Source organism: Clarias gariepinus, chromosome 3, assembly GCF_024256425.1.
Source record: "Clarias gariepinus isolate MV-2021 ecotype Netherlands chromosome 3, CGAR_prim_01v2, whole genome shotgun sequence".
Taxonomy (NCBI): domain Eukaryota; kingdom Metazoa; phylum Chordata; class Actinopteri; order Siluriformes; family Clariidae; genus Clarias; species Clarias gariepinus.
In genome coordinates, this window is record NC_071102.1 from 7,716,400 (window position 1) to 7,732,004 (window position 15,605).

Here is a 15,605-nt window from a genome sequence, read left to right on the forward strand (position 1 = left end):
CTTTCCATAGGAACAGGTCTGGTTTTTATTCTTAGGCACTGGCAGGCTCTAGCTTTAGAATAGTATTCAGACGGGCTATGAAGCCGGGTATGACTGACAGCTGTCAGAATGCTTATGACTCAAAGGATGTGCATGAACTGATGCATCCGATTAGATTCTGTGGTGATCATGAACCTACTCCCACTCAGAGTCAGTCAAGCAACAGAGCTGTGTTCACTTTTAGAAGATTAACTGGTGTTCCTCTGGGTATAGCTAACTTATGAGTGTGACTGCTACAGGAGCAAATAATGTCAACCTTAGAAGATGTCAACCATTTTAATTGGTAGGAATGTAAAATGTAATTTTAAAATATTGCAATAGTTACACATCTGATAATATTTGTCAAACGATAGATAAGAATTTCCTCAAAGAATAAGATAAATCACACCAGAGGTTATTTAATTATTTTTTTTATAAGGTTTAAACAGTTTATCCAGATGATGTACTCTTTTTAATGGAAAAAGCAGGTTCAAAGCTTTTTTTTAAAAACAAAACAAAACAAAAAGAAATCGAAACTAAAAACAAACAAAAAGAAATCAATCACGGCTGCCATCTAGTGGTCACACGTAGATATGACTTATTGCTCATCTTCTCCGCAGTCGTCCTCTGAAAAGATGTCAGGTTCACGTTTCCGTAAACTGCTCTTGAAATCTTCGTCAAAATGTTCCAAATCATCCTCCTTGAAAATGCCCTAAAAACCACAACAAAAACAAAAATCAGATAAACTAAACTACAAACACTTATGATAAAGATGTAGTGTGCTCTTTTTACCTTTGGGAGGTACCCCAATAGCTGTGTAGCATGGAGCTTGAGAAGCTTCAACCTCTCCTCCTCGATAATTTGTCGTCGCTGAGCTTCTCTCTCCTGTTCCATCGCTTGTTCCTCTGCTTCCCGCTCCTACACACAGATAGATCACAAATGACCAGATCTATCTAAAATGTCACACCTTCCTGAACATAACCTGAACATTAACATATATTAATGACACAAGCGGGTGTAACTTCCCTGCAGGACTGCACAAGCAGATCTAAAAGTCTATCCATGATTTAAGCATCACCTTATCAGCCAGGTATTTCTGCCTCCTCTCCTCTATCAGTTTCTCCACAGCACGCTTGTGCTCCTGCTGCTTCATGCGCCGCTTCTGAGCATTCATCTGCTCAATGCGGTCGTCTTCAGCAAATTTGGCCAGCATCATCTGTCTGAACACTTCCTCCTCATCCTTCTCAGCCTGAAGGCGCAGCTGTTTAAAGGCCAGCTGTTCCTGATACGTCTGCTGCAGCTCCAGCCTCTGCCGGATCCTGCGCTCCATATTTTTCTGTAGAAAAAAAAAAACTGAGCTCAAACGAACGGAAGCTTGTTGGTGGATGTTTTTGATAAAAGACAGTTTCTTAAATATGTCTACTTTATATTTGTATGATTTATATCCTTTAATTTGACAAACTTGATATATATGTAAGAATATACGTCTTTGCCTTTCATTATCATTGAAAGATAGATTCTTACGATTTCTTTTTGCCTGGCAACTTCTTCCTGCTCCTCAAGATAGAGCTCCTCACGGATACGCTCCATCTCCTCCTGCTGCCTCTGTTCGATTTCAATCTTTTCAGTCAGCTAAAGAAAAAAAAAATCAAGTAATTACTCAGAATTTATTCATCAGTAATCTGCATTCTTAAGGGTTACATTTTTTTTTAAAGAAAGTCAAGCTTAAAACATCGAGCTTTACCAAGAAGGGTCACTAACCATCTTGTAAAGGTTCTCTTTGGCGGTCTCTCTTTTTCTGGCACTAGCCATCCTCTCTTGTTCTTTCCTCTCCTGGTTTTTGGCATACTCCAAAATGCGCCTGTTTTCTTCCTCCATTTTCTCTCGTTCCAGGCGTCTCCATTCGGTTTGCTGCTTTTTGAACTCCTGAATGTATCGCTGTGTGGATGTGACCATCTCAAGCCGGAGTTCATGCTTCCTGGAAAACAAAACATTCTCTGTTAAAGTCAAACCATCCTAGCCCAAAATCCACACCAGAAAGGTGAAAATCTCCTACAGGTAAACTTCCAGCTAATCCCAGCAAACCACACAGTGAGAGAAGAACATTCAGAAAAAAAAATGTTTATAGTATTTTTTGGAAAAGAAAGAATCACAATTATAAAGAAACCAAACATCATCTCACTTGCGATCCTCCTCATATATCTTTCGCACAATTTCATCCACCATGAGTTTCTCCTTGAGGAACTCCTCATACGACTCTTGTCTCTTTCGCTCCTTCTCCTCCAGTTGCTTCTCAAGTTCTTGCTGATAGCGAACTAGTTCCTCATAGCGCCTCTGCTCCTGCTTCTCCTCCTCTATGGCTGCTCGCTCCTGCTCACTCTTCATCCTGCATGCAATATCAGCTTCCTCCTTCTGAAATACAAAACGTCCAAGTACTTCAGTAGTTCATGCCTACTTTTTTAAACATTTGTTTGGCTTTTTGAGGAATTCTGGTGTAGTTCAGAAAGTTCTCACTCACCATTGCCTCATGCCTCACGGCCTCCTTCTCAGCTATTTGTGCTGCTCTTGCTCTGTTTAGGTAAGCAGACTTCAGCTTTGCCTCTAACTCCCGAATCTCCACACTACAAATAAATACAGTGAAGGTAAATGATTAAAGAATTACACAGAACAATGACAAAATTCAATGCGGTAATTATTCATCACTGTGCACCTGTTTTCTTTGATGTACTGTCTCATTTTCTCATCTCGCATTTTTTCATAACTTATGCGTGCCAGTTCCTTTGCCATTCTCTCCTCCTGCTCCATTAGCTTCTCTTTGTATATTCTGTCCTGCTCTGCCTTTGAAAAGAAAGTGGGCGACATTTATTCTCCCATATCTTATAATGTATGTTTCTGATACATTTGAAAAAAGACCAAACCTTCAGGAAGGCTTTCTCCATTTGTCTCTCGTACTCCTCATCTTGCATCATGCGCAGATACCTTTTCATCTCGACTCTCTCTTCGGTTTTGAGATTTGCTTGAATCTGCTTTTCTTTGGCCACACGTCTACTCTCATCCTCGCGTCTCTCCTCCTGTCGCCTGAATTGCGCGAGCGCTCGCTCGTGCAAGCTATGTGTCATGATGCGCTGGCTCATGGAGGCCTGGAAATTACCACAAAGCAATACCAACTATGTCTCAAGAAACAATGATGGCCAACCTTTTAAAAACAACAAATATACACACAGGTTTAGGTTGAAGTGTTAAAGGTTGCTGATTTGACTTGATTAATTTTGTCTAATTGGTCAATAATCCTGATGAAATTATAAGGTACAGTTCCTAAAATAATGCACTTTTTTATAGTGCATAAGGATGCACAACCAATGTTAATGCATGACTAATCCAAGTGCTTACTTTTATTATGAAAAATGATTCTAAGAATCTACTAAAATAATTAAAGCAATTTTATTCAAGAGCGACACAGTGGCTAAGTGGTTAGCACTGACGTCCTGCACCGGTGGTTTGTATGTTCTCTCCATGCTTGGTGGGTTTCCTCCGGGTGTTTCGGTTTCTTCCCACAGTTCAAAGACTGTTTAGGCTAAATGCGGTTCCCAAATTGCCCATAGTGTGCGAGTGAGTGCGAGTGTATGTCCCCTGCAATGGATTGGCACCCCATCCAGGGTGCCAACTGCCTCGTGCCCGAGGCGCCCCACCACCCTGTATACAGGATCCTTTGATCGTTATAGACAATGCGCGAGTGAGTTTTATTCAATTAACTAACTATTAAGGTACAATTTAGTACATAATTTACCCTTTTTTAAAGTAATATTTAAAAAATATAAATTAGATAATAAAACCATCACTTTGATCCTAAACCGTGTTCTCTTTTATCTAAATTCAAACACAAGGCAGGTTTATGCTATTTTGATGTACACTATTGTGTTCTATATCAAGTGTTTGTAAACAAGGACCACTTTAAGTGTAAACTCCACTGACCATCTCGGTTTTAACAGATTTATTTAATTCCAGTCTCACACCCAGCGTTCCCAGGACAGGCTTTAACCAGATTACCCAGAATAAGATGCTACAAAAACGTTAAAATCAAATCACATAACCCAGATTACATTTCGACTAATCGGAACAACGTTTACTTTACCTTCGACTGCGCATGCGCACGGGAAGGGTAGTTTCATTCATAATTAAATCCGTGTTATTTCAGCAGCATCCTATTCAAAATTCAATTAAACATTTATTTCTGACATTTTTGCACATAAGGTGCTTTGATATAAGATCTAGTTAACGATGTGTCAGGGATAAGTCTAGACAAATATCGCGATTTTACGATTTCGTTAAATATCCTAAACGCACCGGCAGCACTTCTCATCTCTGATTTCAATTTTAATCCCGATTTAACAAAATCTAACTAACATCCGGTTTACCCACCTAATATATAAGCTGACCTCATTTTCATTCAGTTGAAAGCTAATAAACCAGTTATAATGAGACCTTATAATCATTCTCTCTAATCAGACATCATCCGATGTTATTTACCCTCCAGGTGAAGATCTCGTCACTCCAGTCGTGTGTGGAACAGGAACGTTTCGCTGAAGTTACCCACAAACATTAGCTCCAGTCTTTCCTCCTCCAGTTGTTTGAATGTTGTTGCCATGTAACACGAGTATGTCTCCACCTGCTAGGAAACTCGACAGTAATTGGCCAAGGAGAAAGTCTTTGTGGGGTTTTCATTGGTGTGAATAAACAGCGCCATGCTTTCATCTGTGTTTAACTTCCTCTCCTTTGCAAGGGACCAAAAGCTATTTGGTGGAAGGAGTCATTGTGATTAAACTTATGTTTTTATTCTTTATTGTTTTTTTTTTTTAAACAACTGAGGTACATTTCCTTGAATCATACAGTTTAAAATATACCCACATATGTTGAAACCTCCCAAACATAATTATCCTCCATTAAACTACTGGCTTCATGTAGGACAATGCATACTGCAATGAGTCAGGTGGAAATGGTTTTATCTCGTATATGTTAAGAATTTTAATACATCAGTTGGGTTGACTTCCTATATAAAGCTTCATACAACTGCCTGACTGAGAGGGTTAGTGGTTAGCACTGTTTCCTTGCACCTTCAGGATCCGGGTTTGATTCCCACCTCTAGTTTGCGTGCATGGAGTTTGCATGTTCTCCCCGTGCTTGGTGGGTTCTCTTCAGGTACCCCAGTTTCCTCCAACAGTCCAAAGACATGCAATTTGGCATTCCCAAGTGTGTGAATGATGACCGGAGGGCGTAAAAATAGGAAGAAATACAAAGGTTACCATCAGCCTCCATGGCCCCTAGTTGGACTACAGAGGTTCCTTAAATACTGTAGATGGATGGATAGTCTCTAGCTATGTGTTTTTCCTGTCTAGGGGTCACCACAGCAGACCGCCTGATTTGCACACAACTTGACTCAGGTTTTACGCCAGATGCCCATCGTGAGGCAACCCTCCCATTTTATCCGGGGTTGGTACTGGCACTGGATCCAGTGGCTAGGGTTTGGGCATTAGGCAGGAATCGAACCCAGGCCTTCTGCATGGCATAAAAGAAACCTACCACTGAGCCACAAATGCCTATGTGTTTTTATTTTTTATTTAAAAACATCTGCTTACTTTATTAGTTGTGGCCATGGGTCATGTTGTGGTATGTCAATTCAGCCACAGCAATAATTGTGGAAATTGCATTTTTTAAATTTACATTAATGAAGGCTTTTTTGAACTTTTTCACAATGAAGTGGTAAAACTGATTTGCATTTTAAGAAAACTTCAAGCACTGTATGGTAATGACAGTAAAATATTTTAATGGTACAAACTTTTTAAAGAAGGCTGTATGTCCATAATTGATGGCGCCTTTTGAAGCTGCAATGGAATTCCATGAGTAAAATGCCTAATCCTTGAAAATTTACAGATAAATTGTCATCAACTTGCAAAAGAGACACCTCTGGGAAGTTTACACACAATTATTCACCAACATCACTTGCATGTTACAAGAACTCAACTGGAAGTTATTACCACATCCCCTGTATAGCCCTGACTTAGCTTCAAGCCATTTTATCATGTTTGAGCAATTAAAGGAGGTCCTGAGAGGCCAGCATTTTTGACATGAAGCAGACAGTCTGATTATAACTCTGGCATACTGAGGAAACTTTCTACCTCAATTGTATCCAAGCTCTAGTGAAATGCTGGGATAAGTGCATTAGTGTAGCAGGGGATTATATAGAGAAATAAAGGTCATTTTTACTCTTAGTGTTCTGTTATTCTGCACAGTCAAAAGTTTGACTCGAACACCCCTCATTTTGCATGTGCACCCAAAGCAGTTTTCCCCTCATGCTTTACCATGATTTTTGTTAGGTTTGCTACTGTACATGTACCCATTGGCAAGCAGTACTGGATAGCTTATATAATAAAACTTAGCTTTATAAAACAGTTGTATAAAAAAAAAAATTACAGTATTATATGTGTTCGAAAGATACATTTTTCAGGACAGATTGATAATTGACGTTTGTTTTACTTCAAGCTGTTTCTTTAGCGTTAGACAGCTTTCAGCCTTCTCTAGACTTTAGTTAAAACTGATGCTCCTAGATCGATTATTTTGGTTTGCATCCAGGAAGATCTCTGTGTCATTTTGACTTGCTTAAAGAACAGCACAGAGGGAGAACACATACTAGGAATTTCTTTTAAATGGACTAAACATTGCATATGTAGAAGCACCTCCAGGTGGTGACTTGTTTAACCAGGCAGTGTATTATGAATATATTATACTGGATCATTAACTGATAAATTACACTGTTAATCTATTTTAAGGATAAACAAATTATAGATTTTCTTTTGTACGGTAGATTTTAAGATAAACATTTTAAAAGATTAAGGTTAAAGATTAAAGAACGTTATCTTTCTATCAACAAATGTCACAAAATCAGAAATGATACAGATACTGTGATAACACGATATTTAATTTTATTACTTTTGTACAAACACTTCATCTTTTTCATAATTTTGACATGTAGATAAAAATGACAGTTACACTTAAATTTCTCTGATTATACTGTACATGCTTTTTTAACACTATACACAATGACAATCTGAAGTATGCCTGAATATTTTGCAATGTTTAAAACATTATGCCATATGTGGATTATGCCATCTACAGCATACAGTATGTAAAACTGGGCCTGATCAATAAGCCTATCCTTACTTAAAGGCTATTTGTTGAGATGCTGGGTCTGTAAGCAAAAGACAAACACTACAGCTCATCTTAAAAGCCAAACTACAGCTACAAGGCACAGTCCTTAAAAAAGCAATATTACAATATTTCTGATTTGGGTTATAAAAAGATAATCGTAACAAAATTCAAGTTTGCATTTTTACATCAATATCAAAAGTGCATCAAGGATTGATCTAAAAAGGAAATCAGAAAAGCATCCCCTCGAAGTGTAGAGAATCTTTATCCTAAAGGATAAACTAATCCCTGCTGGGAAAAAATATTTTTTTTCAGAATACTGCAAAAAGTAAAAAAAATGGAAAAACACTTCATACCAATAAATTATAAACACTAAAAAATAAAACAAGGAGATAGTTTACACCAGTGCCTAATATTACATCTTAAATCCGTCAACATCACTTCTTTAAGCAAGGCAGCACTTGTGTGACCTTCTGCTGTTTAATTCCCACTTTTTCTTTTTTCCATTTTTTTTTCTTTTGAGAAAAAAAAATTAAAAGCACCAGGAAACATGGCCATTGTGGACAGTTATAGCCCTTTGAGGTTTCTCTTGTAAATCTTTGCAAAAGAAGTTTAATTTGGCATGAGATCAGATATGATGAATCATTTTGTATGTTAAAGTCCATGTTCCCAGAAGCTGTTCTCATGAAGTCTTTAAATGCAGTCCCGCTGTTTGGTGCAACCGATGATCAGATATGGACGCTTGTCTGTGATGCAAGGGCTCAGTAAGCAGTGCAGGCCAGATGAAAGGTGGTGCAGTGTTTTCTTTTTCTTTTCCTTTTTTAATAATAGATGAGCAACAGATTGTCCAGTGCACTGAGCAAATCCCCCTTTCATTCTGCTTACCTTTGCCCATCCCATGCTCACTTTCTTTGTCTCCAATTATTTACATACCTACCACTCTTATTTATATATCCTCTCTCTCTTTTTTCCTCTTCCTCCACTCCATATCAGAGATACTGTATGTAGTGTTGTAGTGGGACGCTCCCTGAGAGTTGGGCTAGGTTAAGCCCCGTGGGCAGCTTGCGTTATCGCTCCTCTGCTACTTTCCCGTTGACCTCGTTTTCTGCCTCCTCCCTGGGCTTCTGTCTCTGAAAAAATCCCAGCTGGGGAAACAGAAATAGCTGGGATTTACCATGACACACACCACAAGCCAAAGTTTCACCAGATAAGTTGTGAAAAAAAAGTCAATTAGTTGCAACCAGTTGTTGAGCTTTACAATAATTTTTTTAGTCATACAAAAGTGATTACCTTCCATAGAGCTAAAATAAGGAGGGAGAGTAGCAAAAGTCCGCCTAGTGTACTCCCAATAATAATCCATATGGGAACACGATAATCTTCCTCCTTCCTCACTTCCAGAATTATCTAAGGAAAAAATGCAGTTAAACTTTATTAAGTTGTTGTATATCGAATATAACCTGTACATTAAAAATTAGTTTCAGTACATCAGCATTTATTCGCTCTGGTACAGGAGAACAGCTTTTTGTTTTAAACGTATTCATTAAGATAAATTTCAGAGATTTCTTACATCATGCCATAGAAATAAGGGATTTCTTTAAAAAAAATACTTTAATATGGGACATAAATTAACAACACGTAGTATCTAAATAATATTCATTTCTAATAGGCATTTAAAATGTCAATGATTAAACTTATTGTTCTGTTTTTAAAAGGCCTAATTTGCTGATTTTTGCATGTGCTGCATTCCCCTGCAGTGTCCATAGATGGCAGAAGAGTTCAGTGTAAGGAATACCAGCTGCAAAGGGGTCTGCTGGTCCTTTCGGTCCTTTGGCTCCAGGTTACTGCAGTTCACTAAAACTTATCTATCATCTGTGCTTTTAAAATGACGTTTGCTCCCCAGACTTATTAGGTGTTACTAGATCATATTAAAAGACCTGCATACAGCCACTTATGTCTGTACTTTCATACAGTTTTTAAAGTGTTAAATACTTTTGAAAACATGAGGGTCATGAGTGTAGGACACAAATACAATCACAAAGGTTTTGCTGACTAGGATAACTTTTAGTTTCATTCAGTCCTCAAGCGTTCAGTTAAACAGATCAAGAGTCATCAACTGGTGGACTGCAGACACAGCAAAGTCTTTCATTGGATCAAACTACAGTAAGCACTTGAGTAACACAGGAGCAGAACAGATTGATGTATGGGAAAAACATGTATCACTCCAGAGACTGCCGTAGCTACAGGACTAGAGACATTATTTTAGAAAGGGATATTGTAATTTTTTCAAAAATATATAAAAAAAGAGAATATTTAAAGATATAAATTGACAGAGCAGTAAATGATTATTCGCACACACTATGTTCGAAACTGATGTCTGATCTAGTATGAAACAAAACTGTATGGTCAAAGTGGGCCTGTAGTATATCCTAGGAAAATCACAGTACCACCCAGTGCAGGTCACAAGGTCTAGATCTATGAATCATAGTTCGACTGTTGATTCAGGTTTATTATTGGGGATTATGATGGCACTAAAGTTTATTGTCTGATTTATTTCAAGCAGTTTTATATATTTCTTTTTATATTTCTTATAGCTTCAAACATATTAAAAAACTTCTAAACATAATTAATAAACCTTGAAATTTTGCGTATCTTGTCAATGATTGTTTAAATGTCACGCCTCGTAGATAAAGCAATACGCTCACAAAAGATGAATATTTAGATAAAGCAAGAGGATTGTATTTTTCTGCCAAAGATGTGGTATGAATTTGTCAAGGATTGTAAGGTTACACAATTTAAGTCAATTCAATTAATTTCAAGTAATTAATTAACCAACAAAAGATGGATTAAATTGCATGCAAGATTCAAAGGCCCAAACCTGGAGGTACAAGACGAAAGTGCTAATCACTAAGCCACTGTGTCAACTGAAACAAAACATAAGCATACTCTAATTTAAGGCCATAAACTAATCATTAACCGTTAGCATTAAAAGAATTTCAGTCATGATTAGTTGCATATCTGGATCATCGTAAGCAGGGAATGTCACTTAGACTTCTGGCTTATATCACATTCATTGAATACACTATGTACAAGTTTAAAATATAAAAAATCCCTTAAGGAACACGACAATACGTTTCCCAGCTGGCCAAAGCCTGGTCACTATTTTGCAAAATATGAAACACCTAAAAATACACAGCATTTTTTTCAATGCCGTCTACTATTACACTACGATCAACTAAATCCTAAATATGTTCCCATGATTTATTACAACACAGTCTACACTGATGTGTTTATGCATTCTCATTGCCCGAGTATATGTGGGGTAATATGCAGTTTCCTGTCCACGTGGACATCAGGATGTGACTCACATGTCTGACAGGCCTCTCTTCCTGAAGAAACATGGGACTGGCTTGGCTCAGCTCCACCGAGGCTGTCGTCACCAGCTCCAGAGTTTTAAACTTCAGCTGGACATGACAGTAGAAACACAAAGACATAGTAATTTCTCTTGCCCACACACATACAGAATCCAAGAGAGGACAGAGACTTATGTGATATTAAAGTAAGAGAATTATTGTGAGGTGTTTTTTTCCTTAGGTTTTTTAGAAAATTATGTGTAATTCCAAAAAAAAAAAAGTAAAAAAAAAAAATATATATATATATATATACAGTATATATATATATAGAGTATGTCAGATTTTACTAAGTGATTCATCCCACTTACTTCATGAAGAGCGTCAACACGTAGGGATCCACTGATTCTCACAGCAACTTCTCTATAGGAGCTTAAATTCACGTTGCACTGAATCGGCACTGCTAGGGAGTTGGTATAATTCTACACACACACACACACACACACACACACACACACACAAATCAACTTCAGCTGCTTGTGGCAAGTTCTTGGTGGGTCAAAACTCCACTTCTATGTGATGAAGAGATACACTTTATTACAAAACCCCTTCCAATGATACTAATACATTGTTAACTTAATGAATCCAGTTAATAACACTGGTTAAAGATTATTTTCAGTTGCTGATGAAAATCCACTGACCACATTTTAAAGGAGAAACTGCTGTAGTAGAGACTTTCTGTCTTATGTAAAACAAGCAATTTGGCATGCTAGATTCCCAAACGCTCAATCTACTTGCCACAAATGGTTATTAAATTGCCCTGACATCACAAGATAGGCTTTTGAAATGAAGCAAGGGACCAAAGGCAGTAGTATAAAAAAAGAACAGGGTAGTTTTAGATGTCATGTGTGATGTTAGTCATAGAATTTCAAACAAAAATGAGATAAAATGGTGTTACCAGGTGAGAAACACGACTCAGGTCCTCTGGTGTTGCTCGACTGTGGGCTACGTGTTGAGGTGGAATGCAGCGAGTTCCATCTACCTAAAGTCAGAACGCAGCTCATAACTTCACTAGAATAATGATTTTTTAAGACTGAGTAATTTTAAAGCCAAACAGCAAATAAAAGCCAGAGTAGCAGCAAAAAATAAGATGGTGGCGATGTACCTACAGTATGTTGAATGTTTTTGCTAGAAATGTAACTGACTAGCCAAAAATTAATAGCTAATGTAATGTAATAACTGATAGGCTAGTTAGCTAGTTAAGTGCATTGATACACTAGACTAAAGGAATCGAACAAGTATATCATTATTATTCTCACTTAATTTATTTGAGTCTGGTTAGTGTCTTTATTTCGAAATCTTTAACATAAAAGCAGTTTTATGACAGGTTTGTCACGGATTTTCATATTTCCATGTGATCACCTTTTTCAATTCCCAACTATAATCTAAATCTTCTTTATTATATATGACTTTACGCCACTGAGACATTTTTCCCAACAGCTTTTTGAACTGCTGCTTATGCTACTGTATGTCTCAAGGCATCGTACTGTAACACACTCTGCTCTCTCCCGCATGCATGAGCCCAAAGGTGCCTAGGAATGTACAGTGTTACTGTAATTGACAAATGGGGAGAGAGTCTGCCATCTTCTTCAATCTAGCGAGAACAGGATATTGGTTTCTGGCCATAAATGACTGTGGCATCATTAGAGATAATCATGATATCCAACAACTTTATCAAACAAGATAATAGCCTGATTATAAACTTACCTGGTCTATATGAAGTTGTTGGATCTGTAAGAAGCGATTCCCATTTTTTGTCACTTCTGGGATCATAATATTGAGCTGTAAATTTCTCACCGGGAAGTAGCCAAGGTTCTGGATCTGAACAGTACAGAACACATGACATCAAATTGGTATTTGATTTCTTTCTCATTTCACCAAATATCAGAAAAGAAACAGCAGGTGAATGGGCTTACTTGGAAAGTAAAGTTAAAGGGTGGACGTAGGTTCTCTGCTTTCTCCAGACCTAGGTTGGCTTTGAGCTCCCAATGTGATGGATTGGAATCTCTACAGAGATACAGATGAACTTAAATTCAATTTCTCATGAACACCATTTAATTTACAGATTGCATACTGTACAGATTCATACTTTGACTGACCTTGTAAAGAGCAAGTCAGACTCGTATCTTAACTTGTAGAAGATGTCATTATTATTGTCGTGTAAAGCGACTTCTTCTCCATCACTGTAAAGAGACAAGGAATAGGATGTACTCCAGTAACTCTAGCTTTCTCCATTAATGTGCATTTTTCACATTTCTCCAAAGCATCGAAGGTCATTGATGATTAGTATGGACATGTTAGTTTACATTTATAGACCAACTGAGTTGTTAGCAAACCAGGCTCTGGGAACAGTCAAGTGACACTTAGTCCCATGTGGAAGTGTTTAAAGGTTTGTCACAGTAGTGAAGTGGGGAACGTTCTTTCTCTCTTTCTCTTTCAGTGCACAAACACATCTTCCCAAAATGCCAAAGGTAAAACTTTATAAAGAGTTTTTTCAACAATCCTAATGTTTCTTTAAATAAACATTTAGAAGTGCCAAAAAACATATTTTTAAGAATGTACAATGGAAATCAAATCAACATGTGCTTAGTAACTGCACATGAGTAATCTGTGTTTTCTGATGATGCCTTGTTTTTCTGCTGAGATCTTTGATGCTAAATAGGCACAACAGAGTTCCTGTGACAAATGCTCAAAGCATCAGATCACATAATTGTCATTTGAAAAGGCTATAAATAGCCTCAGAGGTCTCATCATAGAGGAACTGATTTTAAAGACCTTGGACATGTTTTGTAGGTACTTGGGCAAGTCTAGAAGAGCATGATTCATAATGATGTCAGATTTAATAAAAAAGAAAGAGGTTTTGGTGGGTAGTAAGACGATATTCTGAGGCTATAGCAGTTGATGCTGCTTCCGGGGGGTCAAACAGTCAGAATAACCTAAGACCAGCATAGCTAGCGTTCGGCAAGCCAAAACATAATTCAAAATTTGGCAGTGCCAAACCAACAATTTCCTTAAGTCTCTGTAATTTTTAAATAGATATCCTAATGCTTTCTGTATAATATTTTACCAAAAATGGCAAAAATTAGATAATAGAGAAAGTCATAATAAAATGAAATGTCTGGAAACAATAATATTTAAGTCTAGAACCCTCCTGAGTAAATAACTGAATGACAGACCTGAAAAAAGGAGTACAGAATTTGATTCACTGTAATACATACTGTAATGTATTCAATAGTAAAATAATTAAAGATTAACAGTCATATGTCATGTGTATGTAGTAGTAATAATAATAATAATAATAATATACATTCCTTATGTATAAATCAATCTAAAGTCCTTATTTTTTAAGAAAAGATCAGATGAACCAACCCAGACAGGACAAAAGGTCACTGCTGAGTCTTAGTCGTAATTATTATGAGAGCTTTTTACCTTCCAGCCGCCAGAATGACCCGAACATGGTCCAGCAACACCGAGCTAATAAATTCAAACTCCAAACGGAAAGTGACCTGGAGGAGGAAAAAAAAAGAGAAAAGTAGGACATAGGCAGGCAGGTAAAATATACTCTGTCTAGATTAGATCATAAATATTATTTTATCACTGCTGCAGAAAAACTGCTCAGGCATCCTGTGAGCTAACAGTAATTACACATGAGTGAGTTTTTGTGGCTCACATGGGGAAAAATGTACCCGATTGTATTAAAAAAAAAAAAACTTCCAACACCAACAGTGCAAGCTTTCGCACAGGGTTTAGCAGTAAAGACTTCAATAAGCTGCTGTAAGCCTGTGGCCTCAAAGCAAAGCAGCCACAGGCACCATTGCGCAGCTTCATAGCCGCTTCACTGATGACCAACACACACACACTTAGACACTGTACACTGGGAAAAGAACTATAAAAAAGCATTAAAGTAGAAGGATTAACAGGCATACAAATAACTACTTGTATAAGAGTAGCAAAGTGTGCAGTGAAAGCATTGCAAATTTAGCATAGCCTGTTATTTGCTACACTGGATAGCATTTCACTTTCAAAACATGAAATTAGAAGGATAATAAATTTAAAGTCTTCTAACATAAATAATATAAAAGCTTATGTAACTCATGTATTATTTATTTAAGACTACATTGATTCATACAGAATGTATGTCTTACATTTTTTAAACAATGCAACAGCTAATACTAACAGCAGTTAGCATTAGCATAAACAAGGTGCCAAATTTCTTTTAAAAAACAGGTTTCATCAGAAAAATCTTGAGTTAATTGGATTAATAAAAAAAAAGAGCTGATACAATTCACTAGAAGAATTTGTGAGTAGTTTTAAGGTGTCTGTGGGAGGACAAATGGTGAAAAAACATAATAATTTTACGACTAAGTAGTAATGTGAAATTAGTTTATTTTTGACAAATGACATTAAGGAAACAGCTACGCGAGTGTTTTAGGCAAAAGACCATTTACTAATAATATTTCCAGGTAACTGAACTAAATCCAATTAGTAAAAATTTTGCATATAGAGGAAAAGTAATGCTAATGCTAAATCACTGTCTAATAAGGGTAATAGATCCAAAGGAAAATCCTATCTGTCATTTAGTCTGGAATACCACAACAACTAGTACACCACGCTATCCATAAACATGTCCATGTACAAGACTCCATCAGTAAAACATGCTAGTGTTTATCGCTTCCTTCCAGACCCTGAACACTGCTTATGGGCACAGCAAACCATCAAATGTGAACCTACAGTAACCCCCATATCCTCTAGTCACATCTCTCAGCACGCATCTTTACATAGAGCACACATAGACCCAGCTGATAATAACAGCACTCAGCTCTAACCACCAGACATATCTCAAAAAGGCATCTGCATCTGAACATAATACAGGAGTTTCTTTATACAGTAGGATTTTTCATCTTTAAATGTTGTGGGGATGGCTAGAATGATTATCTACCTGGCATGGCTAAATGAGAGAAAAGGATTCTGGATAACTGT

The 15,605-nt window shown here is 37.2% G+C and overlaps 2 protein-coding genes across 2 annotated transcripts in view; both read right to left on the reverse strand.

Moving 5' to 3' along the window:
* Positions 1 to 463: 463 nt before the first annotated feature.
* On the reverse strand, positions 464 to 4,680 carry LOC128519347 (meiosis-specific nuclear structural protein 1-like). The gene is made up of 10 exons (XM_053493050.1): positions 4,546 to 4,680; positions 2,937 to 3,158; positions 2,729 to 2,856; positions 2,537 to 2,639; positions 2,201 to 2,430; positions 1,780 to 1,996; positions 1,543 to 1,650; positions 1,097 to 1,354; positions 811 to 936; positions 464 to 730 (listed from the first exon to the last, which is right to left on the reverse strand). Exons 2-10 carry the CDS (start codon positions 3,150 to 3,152, stop codon positions 617 to 619), a joined length of 1,500 nt encoding a protein of 499 aa, XP_053349025.1. The 5' UTR covers positions 3,153 to 3,158; positions 4,546 to 4,680; the 3' UTR covers positions 464 to 616.
* A 2,842-nt stretch (positions 4,681 to 7,522) lies between these two features.
* Positions 7,523 to 15,605, reverse strand: part of itga11a (integrin, alpha 11a) — a 56,045-nt gene continuing 47,962 nt past the window's right edge. Inside the window, exons 22-30 of the mRNA XM_053493486.1 lie at positions 14,055 to 14,131; positions 12,725 to 12,808; positions 12,542 to 12,632; positions 12,333 to 12,446; positions 11,524 to 11,607; positions 10,937 to 11,047; positions 10,584 to 10,679; positions 8,509 to 8,622; positions 7,523 to 8,363 (exon numbers count right to left, since the gene is read on the reverse strand). Of these exons, the coding sequence (XP_053349461.1) occupies positions 8,286 to 8,363; positions 8,509 to 8,622; positions 10,584 to 10,679; positions 10,937 to 11,047; positions 11,524 to 11,607; positions 12,333 to 12,446; positions 12,542 to 12,632; positions 12,725 to 12,808; positions 14,055 to 14,131 (849 nt within the window). The 3' untranslated portion in view covers positions 7,523 to 8,285. The remainder of the gene's footprint in view (positions 8,364 to 8,508; positions 8,623 to 10,583; positions 10,680 to 10,936; positions 11,048 to 11,523; positions 11,608 to 12,332; positions 12,447 to 12,541; positions 12,633 to 12,724; positions 12,809 to 14,054; positions 14,132 to 15,605) is intronic.